The following is a 16,598-nucleotide window of genomic DNA, read 5'->3' on the forward strand; positions in this document are numbered from 1 at the left end:
TTATGAGTCTTATAACAGCAACCAGACTCATCAAGAGTTCCTAATGAGATCAAATTTCATTTCAACTCAGGTATGTGCCTAACCTTAGTTAACATGATTATCTTACCATCATTCAATTTAATGGTTACGTTACCAATTCCCTGAACCTTACAAGAATGATTATTACCCATAAACACAGTTTCATGCTCATTCTTTTTAAATTCTTGAAACTAGTCTCTATTAGCACTCATATGAAAGGAACACCCTGAATCTAATACTTATTCTTTAGCACAGACAGAGTTAGACATGGTAAGAGCTTCAGAAAACTCAATACTATCACTAATACATGCCAAATTACTCTCAGTATTAGCTTGTTTCTATTTTTTGATCCCTTCATATCAATTCTTCTTAAGATGTCCAGTTTTATTAGAATGGAAGCATTTTCTTGTTTCCCCCTTAAGTTTACTACTTCCCTTTCCTTTCTTTTTATTATTGAAACTTGAGTTATATTGTGAACCTTTTCCTAACTTTTTTCCTAACTGACCAAAATCCACCTTACCCTTTACAAACAGATTGTTTCCATTTCCTTTTTGGACTTTCAATTCTAACTCTCTAGATTTTAACCCAGCAACGATTAATTCAACATTGGGAATAGTGCCACTATATTGTAAAGCATTTTTTACAACTTGATATTCTTCAGGCAACGAATTAGAAAGTATCATAGGTAAATTAGTATCTCCTAACTCTTTATCTGTGCCTTTCAATATTAGTGTCATTTTTAGGAATTCATCAAGGTTATCCTCTATAAACTTAAAACTATCCACTTTATATGAGAATAAAGCACCTTTCAAGAAAGTAAGATTAGGAGCAGATTGTTAAGCACATAAGGTTTCGAGTTTACCCTATAGAGCGATTGGAGTTTCTAGGCCATCCACTTTCCTCGGCACGTTGTCAGAAAGATTCATTATGATGAGATTGTAAGCCTCCTCATCGACTTCTGACTTCTTCTTGAGCTTTTCTTCTAGCTATTTCATGAAATCTTTCTCCAGTGCAACAACCACTTTATTCACAAAGCAGTGTTTTCATCTTCTTCTTCCAACTATTGAAATCAATTTTCCACACTGGGCAATCTCCATGCATGTAATGCTCATGTTTGAACTTTAAGTAAGAGAGAGCCCTAGAAATCAAAACTGATTTCTAATTTCAAACAGATTGATAACAAGACTCGCGAAATTAAACTAACCCTAGGAAAACTAAGAAGTTGACAGATCACGAACCCTAAAATTTTGACAAACCCGTGAAATCACGAAACTGTCAAATCAAGAAATCCTAGATTCTAAATTCACTTAACACGACACCTGAGCTCTAATACCATTGTTATGATCTAAGCCTTGTTATCAATTTTATTCTTACCAAAACACACAATCAAGAATCTGCACACACACAAAATATAAACGAGACATAGAGATTTTTACCATGGTTCACCTATCCAAGATTAGATAGACTACCTCCATGTTGAGCTCCAAAATAAAGGGGCTCACTACACTAATCGTTCAATACTTACAGATTACAAAACATCAGATCAATATCTCTTACTGTCACTAACCACCCAAATACAACAGAATAATTTCTATCCTAAGAGAAACTCACACTGGATTCTCTAAACTTGAAGAAAAATCAACCCTCACTGAATGATTTAGATAATCACTCAAAGAAACTATAAGATTTAAGCTAAATGTGAAAAACCATAGTAGAGCAGATTGTTCACAAAAGAAAAGACGACTTGTTGATTGCAATCTGGAGATTCAATTGTTTATATATTGTTGATCAAGGGAATTGATGGCAGCCGTTGGATTAGAAGAGGAAGCAATGGTCAAGATTCATAGTGCAAGAGATTAAAACGTCAACATACACATATGCCCCATATGACATCGTTTTTTGAGCTTCACTTTTAATAATCTTTACCAAGCATCTTGGAATACATGATCCTCAACCTTCAGATTTGAATTTGAAGCTGAAACATTGAGGTGTTTTCATTTGGATTAAAGAAATTTTCCAGAGGGCACAGGCTTATATGAAAAGTGCTCTATTTTTCAACTTGTAGTTGAAAAGATAAGGAGAGGATAAACAATTGAAAATATCCAATTTTTTTACTTGTTCTAGTTGATTGAATGATGTAGCATATCTTTACTCTGATTTGTTTAGCCATTTTTAATTGCGTGGCAAAAATAAAATTTCTTGGTTTATTACTGGTAATTTAATTGAGATGTCTAGAAAGTAGTCTACAGTGCAAAATATAATTTAGTGAATGGAGAACATTGCAATTTGCGTTAGGAAATGGACTGTAGTCTATAGACTCTGCACCAACCAACACAAAATTAGCAATTAAATGTGATTTTTTTAAAAACTGGTTCAAAACTAATTAACCAGATTTCTTATTCGGTTTGGTTCAAAACCGGTTCGGTTTCAGTTTGCATTTTTGCTTGACCCAGTTTTCTGGTCTAGTTCAAAAAAAGACCAAACCGGTTCGGTTAACCGGATTTTCGCAACCCTAGGTACTGGCTCTAGAGTCAAAACAGAGGATCTTGGTGGAATATCATTAGATGTGGGAGAATCTACTGGAAGTTAACCTGTAGGCGGATCAAAATCTATCTTGTGAGTCATGTTTTGTTTTGTAGACCCACTTACACCCAACAGTGGAAGTATTTTTATGTAGACCAACAAGATCCCAAACTTGGTTCTTTGCCATATATTCCATTTCATCTTTCATGGCATTATACCATGAAATGGAATCTCTACATTTCATTGCTTTCAAAAAAGATGTTGGATCTTCATTAACACCCACATTTATTTCTGATTCTTGGAGATATACTTGATAATTTGGAGAGATTGTTGACTTTCTAGTTCTTGAAGATCTCCTTAAACCTTGTTCCAAATTTTCATTTTCTTGAATTTGAACAACTGGTTTGACAACAACTTGCTCTTGACGTGGTGATGTATCATGAATTTTTTATTCACGAGCCACAGGTAAAAGGATTAATCCTTCACCTTCAGTTGTAGGAGAAATTTCAGTTGCCTCTGAACCATTGAGATCAATGTTTCAAGGTTGAACACTCTCAGTGTTATTGTCATTTTCTAGAAACTTAGCAACCTTTGATTCCCAATTGTTAAGGAATTTAAGGGACAATAGAACTTGTAACCCTTTGATTTTTCAGAATAACCAATAAAGTATCCATTGATTGCCTTAAGTCTAATTTTCAAAGTTGTGGATTATATATACTTATTTCAGCTGGACAACCCCACACTCAAGTGTGTCTCAAACTAAGTTTCCATCATTTCCATAACTCAAATGGAGTTTTAGGAACTGCTTTAAATAGTACCCTGTTCAAAATGTATACAGTTGTTTTAATAGCTTCACTCCATAGGTTTGAATTTAAATCAAAGTTGCATATCATACTTATAACCGTGTCCATGAGAGTATGGTTCCTTCTTTCAGCAATGCCATTTTGATCTAGCGATCCAAGCATAGTATATTGTGCTTGAATACCTTGCTCTTAAAGGTACTATGCAAACTAACAAGGTGATTGGCCATATGCTATCTAATAGGGTGATTGGCCATATTCTATGGTTTTATCGTAATATTCTCTACCTTTATCTAATCTTACAATTTTGATCATTTTTTCCCTTTGTTTCTATACTTCTGTCTTGTATATCTTAAAAGAATTTAATGCTTCGTCTTTATGATGTAGAAATAGAGATACATATATCTTGAATGGTCATCAATGAAAGAGATAAAATATCTCTAACCATTTAAACAATGAGTGAACGGTCCACAAATATTAATATGTATGATTTCTATGTTGTCATTCAATCTTCTAACACACCCTTTAGTCTGTTTAGTCATTTTTTTCTTTATACAGTTGATGTTAAACACCTCCGATGGGACATCCATGATGGAACCCACCTATGAGGAAAGTGGTAACTGCTCACATCCAAATCCAAGAAGTTACCTTGGTAACTGCAAGGTAACTATATATGTGTATATGTATATTATTCATACCTATAAATTATAACCAATATAGTAAGTTGATTAATATTGTCATAATAAAATAGCATAAAGTTTAACAAACTTCGTTTTAATTATATTTCTCATTTTCAATTTGTCTTAATGTATTTTATTTTTAAAATTTTAACTAATTATATATGTTTTTTTTTTTTTTTAAATTTCAATTATGCCATTTTTTTTTTTATTATTATTAAGATTATAATTATTAATATTATTAATCTTGTCATAAACAGGTTCACAGATTGAGAATCATCTACCTGAACCTAACTCAATTAATAAACGTGTTTAGTTTTCAACCAGAAGCCGACCCAAAAATCAATTAGTCAACACAAGCAGCTTAAATCACGTGGTATTGTGGTGTCTATGTCGGATTTTATATATCGAATCTGAGAATTTTATGAAACTCGAAACCATTAAAAGAACGTTAAAACAAGAAACGGAAAGTGTCGTTTCGGAAACTGTTTCTCGTAATAGTTATTAGTTAATTCCCTACGTAAAACCACCGATCTAAGCACATGATTTCAGTCCTACAATAATGAAGAAAAATAAGCAAAACGGTATCATTTGAATAAAAATGGGCTTTTCAGTTTTCAGTGAATTTTGAAGAAATAAAATTTAAATAAAATAAATCAGTGGATTTCACAAAATAAATCAATTAAGAAGGGTTTTAACAAAATAAATTGGGTTTTAACGTTCTTTGAAAAGATTTTAAATTAAAACAAAAACCTAATCAGCTAAAATAGCAAATTAATATAAAATAAAATATAAAAAATAAATTCTGAAATTGAAAATTGATCATTTTTAAATATTTAAAGATTTTAGAAAATATAAATCAATGAAAAAAGTAACCTTATAAAATCAAGAATAAAAGTTGAAAATAAGTCAAAAACGGACTTTGATATTCATAAACCATGAAAATTTTTAACGTTTAAATGTATAAGTAAACACAATATTTGCATAAAATATTGTTTTGGGAGTTTGTTATAATTTTTTCAAAACTAATTTAAAAGAATTTTGACTTTAAGCTTTAATTTCTAAAACAGACTTTGGTTTCTTATTAAATCCAAAGTATCTAATCAAGGTTCCCAAATGAACCTAATTCTTATTGGATACTATAACATTTCACATTATAGCCCACTAAAAATGCCTTTTTAAAATAGCTTGGTTTCAAAGGGTTAAGAAAACACACCTTTAATTTGATCCTAATGAGCTTTGTTTTAATATTGAAGAGATTTGAAAGTCCATTATAATAATACCAAAAAAAAAAATTTAAAAGAGAAAAAGAGAAAGAAAAAAGTACCTCAATGACAATGTATTGAGAGGAAGAGTTCCCTAAGTTTTTTTCACGACACTCTTCCATCTTCTATACTTTGATGTAAACAAATTACCCTAAATAAAATACAAAAAATATCATTCTATATTGTCTACTATGATTCAATAATGCAACCAAAAAATAATAGGAAAAAAAAAACTTAATTAAAGGCTTATTGTTCAAATTTCAAAAGAGTGGTTAAGGTAGACAGAGAAAAAAGAAAAGGGAAAGACTTTATGATGGTAATGCAATTAAAAAGAATTTGTATAGAATTTTAAATAGTAATAAATAAATAAACTTAAAGGAACACAAGAACTAAAGTCATGTTTGGTTTGTGGATTAGAAATTAATGGAATGAAAGTATTATGGATAGAAATCAATGGGACGAAAGAATTATGAATAAATAAAATGGGATTATCTTGTTTGCTTGTGATTAGGATTGTTGATGGGATGGAAAAAAGTTTGTTATTATCAAAACAGAATACCCTTCAATTTTTTTATTTTTTCTTTTGAAAAGTCAATTTATTTTATTTAACAAGTATAAAATAATGGATTGCCATTCCTGACAATTTTGGGTGGAATGACCATATGGAGCTTTTAAGGGATTAAAATTTCGATTCATTGGTTAAGTGGTTAAACCAAACAAGGTAATTATAAGAATAAGATTCATATTTCCTTGTACATACTTGACAATCAAATACATACTTGTAAAGATACTGGATAATAAAGAAACGGCTAAGTTTCTAAGTTTTTTGTTAAACAATTTTTTATTCAAATTCTATTTAACTAATAAAAAATTGTGATAAAATTAAATATATACATAAAAGAATCTGAATAAAAAATTCTTAAGCAAAAGAATTTCTCATCATCCATTTCTTAGGGAGAATGTTCTAAGTGTTACATAACAAGCTATATAATTTATGACAGTCAAATACACCCTCCGTTTTCGAAATAAAAGTAGTTGTAAGTTATTATACGTTTTTTAATAAACTAATTTTTTAATGTAAAATTTTTTTCTCTTTGCTTCTCCCTCTGACAGTGAGTGGGAAATGGAAGAAGAAAAAGCAATGATGATTGTATTATCAATAACACTACGGACATCGAAAATATTACACCAAAATTTTATATCAGCTTACGTGTAATGCGTGTCTAAATTTTTTTATAATATTTTTCTAGTGAACGACCGTCCATTAAATTTGGACGACCGTTCACTCACATGGACGCTCATCCATATATGGACGGATGTCCATATACAAGGAACGGGCGTCTCTATTTAAAGGACACCCGTCCATAAATAAAATACAATAAAAAAATTTGTAAAACATTATGGACGGCCGTTCATAGGTTGTGGACGGCCGTCCCTTAATTTTGGACGGGCGTCCGTAAATACGGGACACCCGTCCATTAAGTTTGGACGGGCGTCCATAAGGAATGGACGTCCGTCCAAACTTAATTTGTTTTAAAAAATAAAATAAAAAATTTGGATGCCCGTCCACAATTAGTTTGGACGGGCGCCCACAAATAATGGACGTCCGTCCTTGACCCAAATGTTAAAAAAAAAAAAAAAAACTTTGGGGATGGCCGCCCATAAATTTATGTTTGGATGGGCGTCCATTACATTTGGACCCGTCCCTTACATTTGGACGGCCGTCCATTCGTCCATACTTTTAATAAAAAAAAAAAAAAAAAACCTAAACAAAAAACCATTATTCTTCTTCTTCGTCTTCATTCCTCCTTCTTTTCTTCGTCTAGTTGCCATGCTGATGCAAACGAGAAATCCAAGTGCCCAGACAACTGATTGACGGTCTGTGAAAATTACAAATATAAATCAGTAAAGCTTAATTTCTATTTGCAGGATCTAGTATCATGCACCAGTAGACACCAAGTCATTTTTTTATCAGCTTCCAGAAAAATAAATGAAAAAAGGAAGGGAAAAAGATATATGGACAACAGTATAGATAATTACCTTTCCAGTGTAGAATCCACCAACATACCCTCTGGGTTGTCTCCAACAATTATTAGAAGTTTACCATCAGGACTCAGCGAAGTATGCTGAAAAGCACAAAATAAAAAAAAAAAAAAATCAATTGAAAGCTTCAGCCTGCAAGTGCTTCATATATTGCCCCGAAAATGAAGCACAAAACCCTCCTGTCAACAAAGGCACCACATACTATATGGACAGATGGACTGTTGAATGTAACTAACTTACATCACTCGCCAAGGAAAATGGAAATGCTTAGAGAGTTGACACTTTTCCATATCAAAAACTCTAACCCCACAGTCATATTTGGGCAGTGAAATGGACGCACCACTGGCAATGAAGACGAAGAAAAAGAGAGGAGATGGGGAATGAAGACGAAGATGTTTGCAACAGAAGAATGGGTTTTTGTTTAAAATTTTTTTTATTATTAAAAGTATGGACGGGCGTCCAAATGTAATGGACGCCCGTCCAAATGTAAGGGACGGTCGTCAAAATTGATGGACGGTCGTCCACAATTGGTGGACGAGCGTCCCCAAGTTTTTTTTTTTTTTTTTTTTTCATATTTGGGTCAAGGACGGGCGTCCATTATTTGTGGGCATCCGTCCAAACTTAAGGGACGCCCGTCCATAATTTATGGACGGGCGTCCAAATTTTTTATTTTATTTTTTAAAACAAATTAAGTTTGGACGGGCGTTCCGTATTTGCGGACGCCCGTCTAAAATTAAGGGACGGCCGTCCACAACCTATGAATGGCCGTCCATAATGTTTTGTAAATTTTTTTATTGTATTTTATTTATGGACGGGCGTCTTTTAAATGGAGACGTTTGTCCCTTGTATATGGACGCCCGTCTATATAATATGGACGGGCGTCTATGTGAGTAAACGGCCGTCCAAACGTTCACTAGAAAAAAATTATAAAAAAATTTAGATGCGTGTTACACGTAGATTGATACAAAATTTTGGTATAATTTTTTTGGTGTCTGTAATGTTATTGTTGTATTAAATGACTTTTGAAAGAGAGAGAGAGAGGAGATGATGGGTGAGGGAAATAGAGGGAGGAGATAAAGGTATACTTCGATAAATGCATTTGGCCAAACGATAATTATTTTGGAAAAAAATGTATAAGATTAAAATGAGAGAGAGAGAGAGAGAGAGAGAAAGGGGAATTTAAAACTTAAATATATCTGCAGCTGAAGATATAAAAAGGAATATATTTTGAAAGTTCAGAACAAATTTCTAAGTCTATTAGAAATGTCAATGTCAAGATAAATACACGTAAGTCATTAATTCATTAAAACAACTAAAAAATTTTGTGGGCACACTAAAATTCTACAAAAGAAAATTTTAAAGAAATTCCGAATTCGAACCTTATTGACAGAAGACCACGTCTGACATCCATGAGGAGGTGAGGCCACTGATTTGTACCTTGATAAGACAAGAACCATTTTTTTTTTCTTTGATGGAGTATCACAAATTTGAAGAAATATAATTTTTACGCAACAAAATTACGAACATTAAAAATTTTACATCAAAAATATATATTAATTTATGTATATGTATGACTCGATTTTTTTATAAATATTTTTTAGTTAATGATTGTCCATATTTGATAGATGGATATTTATTAGAAAAATATTCATAAAAAAATTAAGTTACGCATATATGTAAATGGATATATATTTTCGATGTAAAATTTTCCTGTACCCATAATTTCGTTCATTTTTATATATAGAGAAAGACAGAGAAGGGCACAACATGTCAGCACAGCAGATTTCCAAGTAGTGGAAACGTCAATAATTTTGGAATAGAACACTAAAACCGGCAGTAAAGAGTGTACAGTCTGACAAACATACTGTTATAAATTGAAGCTGTCTAATCAAGATTAGAAAGCTAATCAACCGAACGCAAGTAAAAGAAGAATATCGTGGTTCATTTGTTATTGAATAAGTTATATCCATGTTAAGATTCAGAATATAGAAACTCGCTGTACTATTATTACCACGAAATTACATATTATAATCCTCAATCACATACTTAAACACTCACTCGCAAGAACCACAATCTCTCTTCTCTCTTGTCACTGTAAATTTAAAATCATATAGAGAAATCTATCCCCGATTCTCTACCCTCAAAAGAAACACAATTTTTGGTGGATTAACAACCCGATTTACATAAGAGAACAATAAAAGATGAAGAACCTTAGCAGAGGATTTTATATCACAATTTTTACAATTGAAGTGAACTGTGCAAACTGGAAAAACTTTTGCTTTTATACCGTTGACCACGAGAGGATTTTCAGCAGTTGAATTAGTCACAGATCAATGGCCAAGAATGCAAAAGAGATTTTGTTTGAAACAACAGCGCATCACTAAAGCCGAAAACGACACAATTTGAAGGCTTATATATATAAAAATAAAATATCCTGAAACATAAGTTATATGATTGTTATTTTAAGAAGCTATGGGTACGTTTGGTTTATTATTTTGGATAGGATTTTGAAGATAATATTAGATAATTGAATATGGGAGTATTACGAGATAAAATTTAAAAATTTATAAAAAAACTCTCTAAGTTTGCTAATTTAATAAATAACCCAATATATAAAAATATGTAAAATGACAAAAAAAACCCCAACACTCGCATTGCCAGATTCCGGCCACCACCGCTGGAATCTGGCCGAAAAATTGCATAACAACACATACCGGCCGGATCTGGCCGAAAAAGGCCAGATCTACTGCCATATGTGGCCGTTGACGGCCGGAAAAGGCCAAAGAAGGCCATCTTTGGCCGTCGTTATCGGTCAATGATGGCCAAGATTTGGCCGTCGTTGACTGTCAACGACAGCCATTTCTTTGGCCGTCACTGACGGCCAGATCTGGCCTTTTAAAAAAGGCCAGATCGGTGAATTATCGGTCAGTTCCAGTCGGTAATTCACTGTTGTAACAGATTCTGGCTACCACCGATGATGGTTGTCAGAATCTGACAAGTATGGATCGTAGGAATGTTTTTGTTACTTTTTAAACTTTTTTTTATGGGATATTTAATAAAATTAATAACCTTATGGAGTCTAAAAGTAATTAAAAAATAGGCTAATATTTATGGAATAATATGTCAAACATTATTTGGAGAATAAGATTGAGAATATTGACAGAAATAATAAGCTAAACACAACCTATAATTCTTTTATTTTGCCACATCTATAGATTATCCAATACATGATTGTATTTGATTGGTGATGATATGAATTCTTGACATTTGGTTAAATATTATTGGTAATGAGGTGGCATAGATTGATAAATTAGACTTGACGCTTATGTAACTTATTATAATTGGTATTTGATATTGTTCATTATTAATAATAAATATTAGAGCAAACGACATGTTCCCACCTATGGTTTACCGAAATCCAAGGTTAATACCCTTGGTTTGATTTATTCCGGATACCCACCCTTAATTTAACACTGTTTGTTTTATTTTAAAAGGTTAAGGGTAAAAGTGTCAAAACCCATTTCTCTCAACACACCACCGTTGACTGCTTTCCTTCTTCTTCTCCTCTTTTCCTTTTGCCTTTTCCTTTTCTTTTTCTTTTTCTTCTTCTCTTCTCTTCCAGATTCTTTCTCTTTTTCTTCTTCTCCTTTTTTCTTCTCTCTTTCTTCTTCTCTTCTCTCCACCAGATTCTTCCTCTTCTTCTTTTTCTTCTCCTCTTTTTCTTCCTCTCTTCTCTCCACCAACTGCTTCCCCTCTACCACTATCGGGGAAAATGGAGGTTTTGGAGGTGGAAGGGTGGTGGTGTTTGTGGTGATGATGAGGACGACCAACAAAGCCGAGATCGAGCCAAATGGGACCGAAATCGGGTGGTGGTGAGGGATTGCAATGGCGGTAAATGGGTGGAATGGTGGTGGGTGGTGGTGGTGGTGGTGGTGACTTTGGGGTTTCGGGAGGGAAAGAGGAGCGTGGTTATGGCTATGGCTGTGGCTGTGGGAGGGAGAGAGAAGCGGCAGAAGAGAAAAAGGGGGAGAAGAAGAAGAAGACAAAGATCGGGCGGTGGTGAGGGATTGCAATGGCGGTAGATGGGTGGAATGGCGATGGGTGGTGGTGGTGGTGGTGGCTTTGGGGTTTCGGGAGGGAGAGAGGAGCGTGGTGGTGGCTGTGCTGTGGCTGTGGGAGGGAGAGAGAAGCGGCAGAAGAGAAGAAGGGGGAGATGAAGAAGAAGACGAAGATGGGAGGGCAGTTTGGTAATTGCCCTCTTCTGAATCCAACAGTGACTAACACTGTTAGTTTAATGGTGGCAATCTGGAATAAATGAAACCAGTGGTATTACTTTTGGATTTCGTCAAACCTCGGGTGGGAACATGTTGTTTACTCTAAATATTAATAACTTTATTAATAATTTAATAAAATATTAATGCTTCCATTGATATTCCAAAATTACCTAGCACGCGGATGTGTCCTTTAATAAGATATTAATGCGTATTCTAAAAGGAAAAATGATATCTTATCGAAAGTTGTATATCGAATCTGTGCATAGAAACTATACAACGAATGACGTGAAAAAATTTTGTTCCAACCGTCTCTTAAACAGTCGAAGCGTTCACCTTCAAATTACTCTCCTTACGTTTCCTCTTCTATCTTCTTCGTTACACGACCCATCTCTCTAATTATATAGCCAATAATGGAAGACTAAGCAGAGATATACGACGGAATCCGAGCTCAGTTCCCGCTTGCATTTGGAAAACAGTCGAAACCCCAAACCTCTCTTGAAAAAGTCCACGACGCCATTCGCCGATCTGAACAACCGCCTTCCACCACCACCACCACCACCACCAATAACCAAGTTTTCGTCCTCAAAAGGTACCTCTTTTATCATTAATCACACTTCAATTTTTATGATAATTTGAACGCTTCGATGCTCAAATCTGATTATAACTTTCTGATTTTGCATTTTTTATGGTGGGTTTGATTTCATTTTAAAACTTATGGATCACACTTATTGTTATAAGTTTGATAAAGCACTTATGTCTTATTTTAGCTGAAAAATACAAAAGGGATTTTTGCTATTCGGAAGTGCTTTTCTATTACAGAAAGCACTTTGTCTCATGTAAGGGTTTTGATTTGTGGAATGTTACAATCTGTGAGATAGTTGAAAGCTGTTTGTTGAAGGAGGTTAGGAGCCGTTTGGCATCTCAAGAGCAGTCTTTTGTTAAAGAGAACCTAACAAGACAGGTTTGTAATTTGATTCTTGATTTGAATTCTTTTTGTGTTGTTTTGATGATCAATTCATAAGGGTTTCTTTTTGTTCAAGCCTTGGATTCAATCATTTTTGCCTTTTGGGGAACTTTTTGTTTGTGGGGTCAAGTGGGGTGAGTTTGAAATTGTTTATTAGAATTGAGTTTAATTTGTTTATGGTTTTTCACAGGAGGCAGAAACAAAGGCTAAGAACATGGAGGAGGAGATTTGTAGATTGCAGAAGACATTGGAGGAGAGGAATGGACAGCTTGAGGCTTCAGCTTCTAATACTGAGAAGGTATTAATTTTAATGAAATAAGGTCATGATTAACTAATGACAAGGCTATTTGCCATGTTGGTTGAGTTGATCTTGAATAATTATGTTTTTTTTTTTTTTTTTTGGTTGCATCTTTTGGGGTCGAAGTTATCACATAATCATGGATGAATCGTGTTCTCATCTTTTTGATGCCTTTTGGGGTTTTCTCATTGTTTTTTGGTGGGGAGTTCCCAGTAGAAGAAAGGTGACCAAGTGTTTAACATATTATAATGTTGTCTTGCCTTTATTTGTAGCTTGCATTATTCAAAAAACTTTTGTTGTTTATAAAAGAGATGGGAAAGCTTGGAAAATGAATTTAACTCACAATTCAAACCATTTAAAATCATTTGTTAGTTTTAGTATTTTAGAATGAATTTACTTGGTTGATGCTACTATTATATTCCAACATTTTTGTTGGTGTTTGTTCTGTTGGTGGATCGTAATGTTGGCAGTCTTTTCTGTTAATTATTTTTGAAATTAGAAAATATGGGATGAATTTGGAGAGCCTGATATTGAAAGGGATCAGACAATAATGGAGATTGAACAGGAGTGCTTGGCAGTATATGGGAGAAAAATAGATGAGGCAAAAACTTCTAGAGCTCAACTTCAGAGAGCAATTGCTCTTTCTGAATCTGAAATTGCTAGTATATGTTCTTCATTGGGGGAGAGCAACCTGTGAATGTATGTTCCTTTTGGATTGAAGAAACAAGACTAATGCTGTAACTATACTTCTTAGTTAATATAGTGAAATTTTTTAAGTGGTTGATAATTTGTATGTGTTGGTTGAGGACTTCAGTGTGATCGAAAGGCTGGTGGAAATTTGAAGGAAAAACTTTAAATCATTATTCCACAATTGGAGGATGTGCACCAGAGGAAGACAGAGAGAGAGTCAATTTGCTGAAGTGTTAAATAAGTTACAGGAAATATCAAACCTGATTAATCTGTGAAAAGACTGGAAAGGAATGTTGATAAACCGCCTAATCATTCGAATCCTTGTTGTGGAGTCTATAAATTATACTCCCTCCATTTGAACCATAACGACTTACTTCAATTTTGACTCTTTAGGCTCTATCTCCAGATAGTATACGTATAAAACTGTGTCGAGCCCTTCCTGAAACATAACTTCGAATCTGACTTCAGTATATAAACGAACCCGGAGCATACCATTGGGAAGTGCTTCAGTAATTAAACCTTCATGAATCCATTCATTTTTCTTCTTTCATTCCAGGTAAAACCCCCTTGAAGTATCAACTAATGTAGGAGTGATATTAGACAATTACACATGCAGTTAGTCGATCTTTAAAGTGAAAAGGTTTGATGCCCTAATTTTTATTTTTCTTTTTTCACATGTACGACACTATTCCTGCTGTCAGATTTGGAAATGAATGCTACAGATTAGTTACTTTTAGCCGTCATGTTTATGTTAAGATAGGTGAGAGATTGCATGTAATTTAGAATTATTTTTTCCTGCAAACTTGAAGCTGTAATATCACAACGACGTACTATGTATAACTAACTCTACGATTGAGAAGTTGGCAATGAAAATTCGAAGTTTTCAAGACTCAAGAGGTCAAGATACAGAGAACGCAGAAGGTTTGTACTGCGTTAAACTGTTTTACAAGTTTATGAAATGGGAATTTATTGTAAATTTGATGAGGATGACGGAATGGTTATTATGGTGTGTGATTTTTGAAAACTGTTCCTCTATATTCATTCTAATGTGAATGTTATAAATCTCAAGATATTCTTACTTAATAATATCCATACAGTAGTTGTAATATCTAAAAACATTTGGAATATAACAGAGTAAAATATATTTATTTTTACTACAATTTTTAATGCATATATAGTATTCTCTTAATAATAAAAATACTTAGTTATAATTAAACATGTGAAGGCCTAAATTAAAAAGTTTTGCTTAAGTCTAATGACCGTTGCGGTCACCTTGAATTTCATAAAATATCCTAGGGATTGTTATGCAATATGCTCTAAATTCAAGGAAATAGTTTCATACTTATTGAATTTAATGGACCAAGATTTCTATTATGTGAGGTTTATTAAATTTGATAAGAATTTGATTCTCCACTAGAAATTTATTTCAAAGAAATTTTCGAATAGTCATTTAGGGGTATGAGATTCGAATAAAATAGTGAGAGTTAACTAGATTAGCATTAAAGGTTTAAATTTACAAGACTCTGATAAAATGTTTTAATTTCTCACAGCCTCTTTACAATAGTTGTGTGATATTTAGTTGAAAATGAGCAGTAATCTTCTTTGGAGGATTTTAGATGACAACCAGTTGACCGGACCAAATTTCAAAGATTGGTTGAGGAGCCTGAGAATTGTTCTCAATTTTGAAAAGGCGGCGTATGTTATGGAAGCATCCCTTCCACTCTCTATAGTTTCATATGTCACACTGGAAGAGAGATGAAGGGTAGGGCCTCCAATGCAAGAAAGATGGACATTCAAAGAGGATTCGTCCTCTATATCTCGAGAGCTTGAAGAAAGTTCGAGTATGTATATTCCATTATTATGTTATAAAATTTGAATTAAGTGATAATTCAAATTATCATTGTTGGATATTAGATTCAGTTGCTACATCTCACATATTTGTCTCATTACTGGCACTTCAGAATAGTTCTGCATTGTCAAAAGATGAAACCATTCTGAAGATGGCAAATGGAGAAAAAGTTATGGTTAGACCATAGGGACTTGCCATTTGACATTGCCATTAGGACACATTTTGTGTTTGTACAAATTTTTTTTTTTTTGCCAAAGCGATCAGAAATATCATTTCTGTTTCTGTTTTATGTAAATCTAGTTACAAAATACAGTTTATTGGAAATAAATTAGTTGGCAAAGCTATCAATGTAAATGGTTTGTATGTTGAAGAATATAATTATCATAACATAATTAATACCATTACTAATAAAAGAACTCGAAATGAAATAAATCTTAAATTACCTTGGCATCATTGACTAAGTCATATAGGAGATACAAGGATAATCAGGTTAGAAGCAAATGAGCTTTTAATCCCATTGGGTTCAGAACCCTATCTGACCTGTGAATCTTGTCTTCAAGGAAAAATGACAAAATCTCCTTTTAAGAGTAAAGGGGAAAGATCCAACGAATTATTGAATTTAATACATTCAGATGTATGCAGACCATTTAGTGAAATGGCTCGAGCAGATTTTTAATATATACTTCATTACCTTTACTGACGATTATTCTAGGTACGGGTACATGTATTTGATGAAATATAAATATGAATCTTTTGAAAAGTTCAGAGAGTTCAAGAATGAAGTAAAGAAACAAACCAAAAGGAGTACTAAGATTCTACGATCAGATCGTGATGGTGAATACTTGAGTACAGAATTTCGAGAGTTTTTAAAGATAATGGTATAATATCCCAGTTGACTCCTCCGAATACACTACAACATAACGGTATGTCAAAAAGGAGGAACTGTACTTTATTAGATATGGCATGGTCGATGGTGAGTTTCTGTAACAGCTGCTTTCTACTCATATACTCAGAAAATACATATAATAAAATACATGTATTATAACAAAAATAGATGGGCCCAAAATTTTCTTTTATTAAATATACATATACTTTACACAAATATAAAGTATTATATATACAAAAGCTCTAAAAAACAGGGTGGACAGTGTAACTATTTCTCTTCGCTTGCCGACGCTCATCCGACTGCATCCTCAC

General features: G+C 33.3%; 1 protein-coding gene across 1 annotated transcript; it reads left to right on the forward strand.

Annotated features, from left to right (window-relative positions):
* The first annotated feature begins 11,221 nt into the window (after positions 1 to 11,221).
* LOC116123006 (formin-E-like) lies at positions 11,222 to 13,834 on the forward strand. The gene is made up of 5 exons (XM_031408805.1): positions 11,222 to 11,385; positions 12,077 to 12,189; positions 12,479 to 12,561; positions 12,755 to 12,862; positions 13,677 to 13,834. The coding sequence occupies exons 1-5, from the start codon at positions 11,222 to 11,224 to the stop codon at positions 13,716 to 13,718; spliced, it is 510 nt and encodes a 169-aa protein (XP_031264665.1). The 3' UTR covers positions 13,719 to 13,834.
* The last annotated feature ends 2,764 nt before the right edge of the window (positions 13,835 to 16,598 follow it).

Source organism: Pistacia vera, unplaced genomic scaffold, assembly GCF_008641045.1.
Source record: "Pistacia vera cultivar Batoury unplaced genomic scaffold, PisVer_v2 Contig1395, whole genome shotgun sequence".
Lineage (NCBI taxonomy): Eukaryota > Viridiplantae > Streptophyta > Magnoliopsida > Sapindales > Anacardiaceae > Pistacia > Pistacia vera.

What these genes read in the sequence shown, in the direction of transcription:
- LOC116123006 (XM_031408805.1), top strand. Translation starts at nt 11,222, where the DNA reads ATGGGTGGAATGGTGGTGGGTGGTGGTGGTGGTGGTGGTGACTTTGGG. An exon ending in AAGACAAAGATCGGGCGGTG is followed by an intron (nt 11,386 to 12,076) that starts GTGAGGGATTGC and finishes TTTGGAAAACAG; the next exon opens with TCGAAACCCCAAACCTCTCT. An exon ending in CAAGTTTTCGTCCTCAAAAG is followed by an intron (nt 12,190 to 12,478) that starts GTACCTCTTTTA and finishes TCTGTGAGATAG; the next exon opens with TTGAAAGCTGTTTGTTGAAG.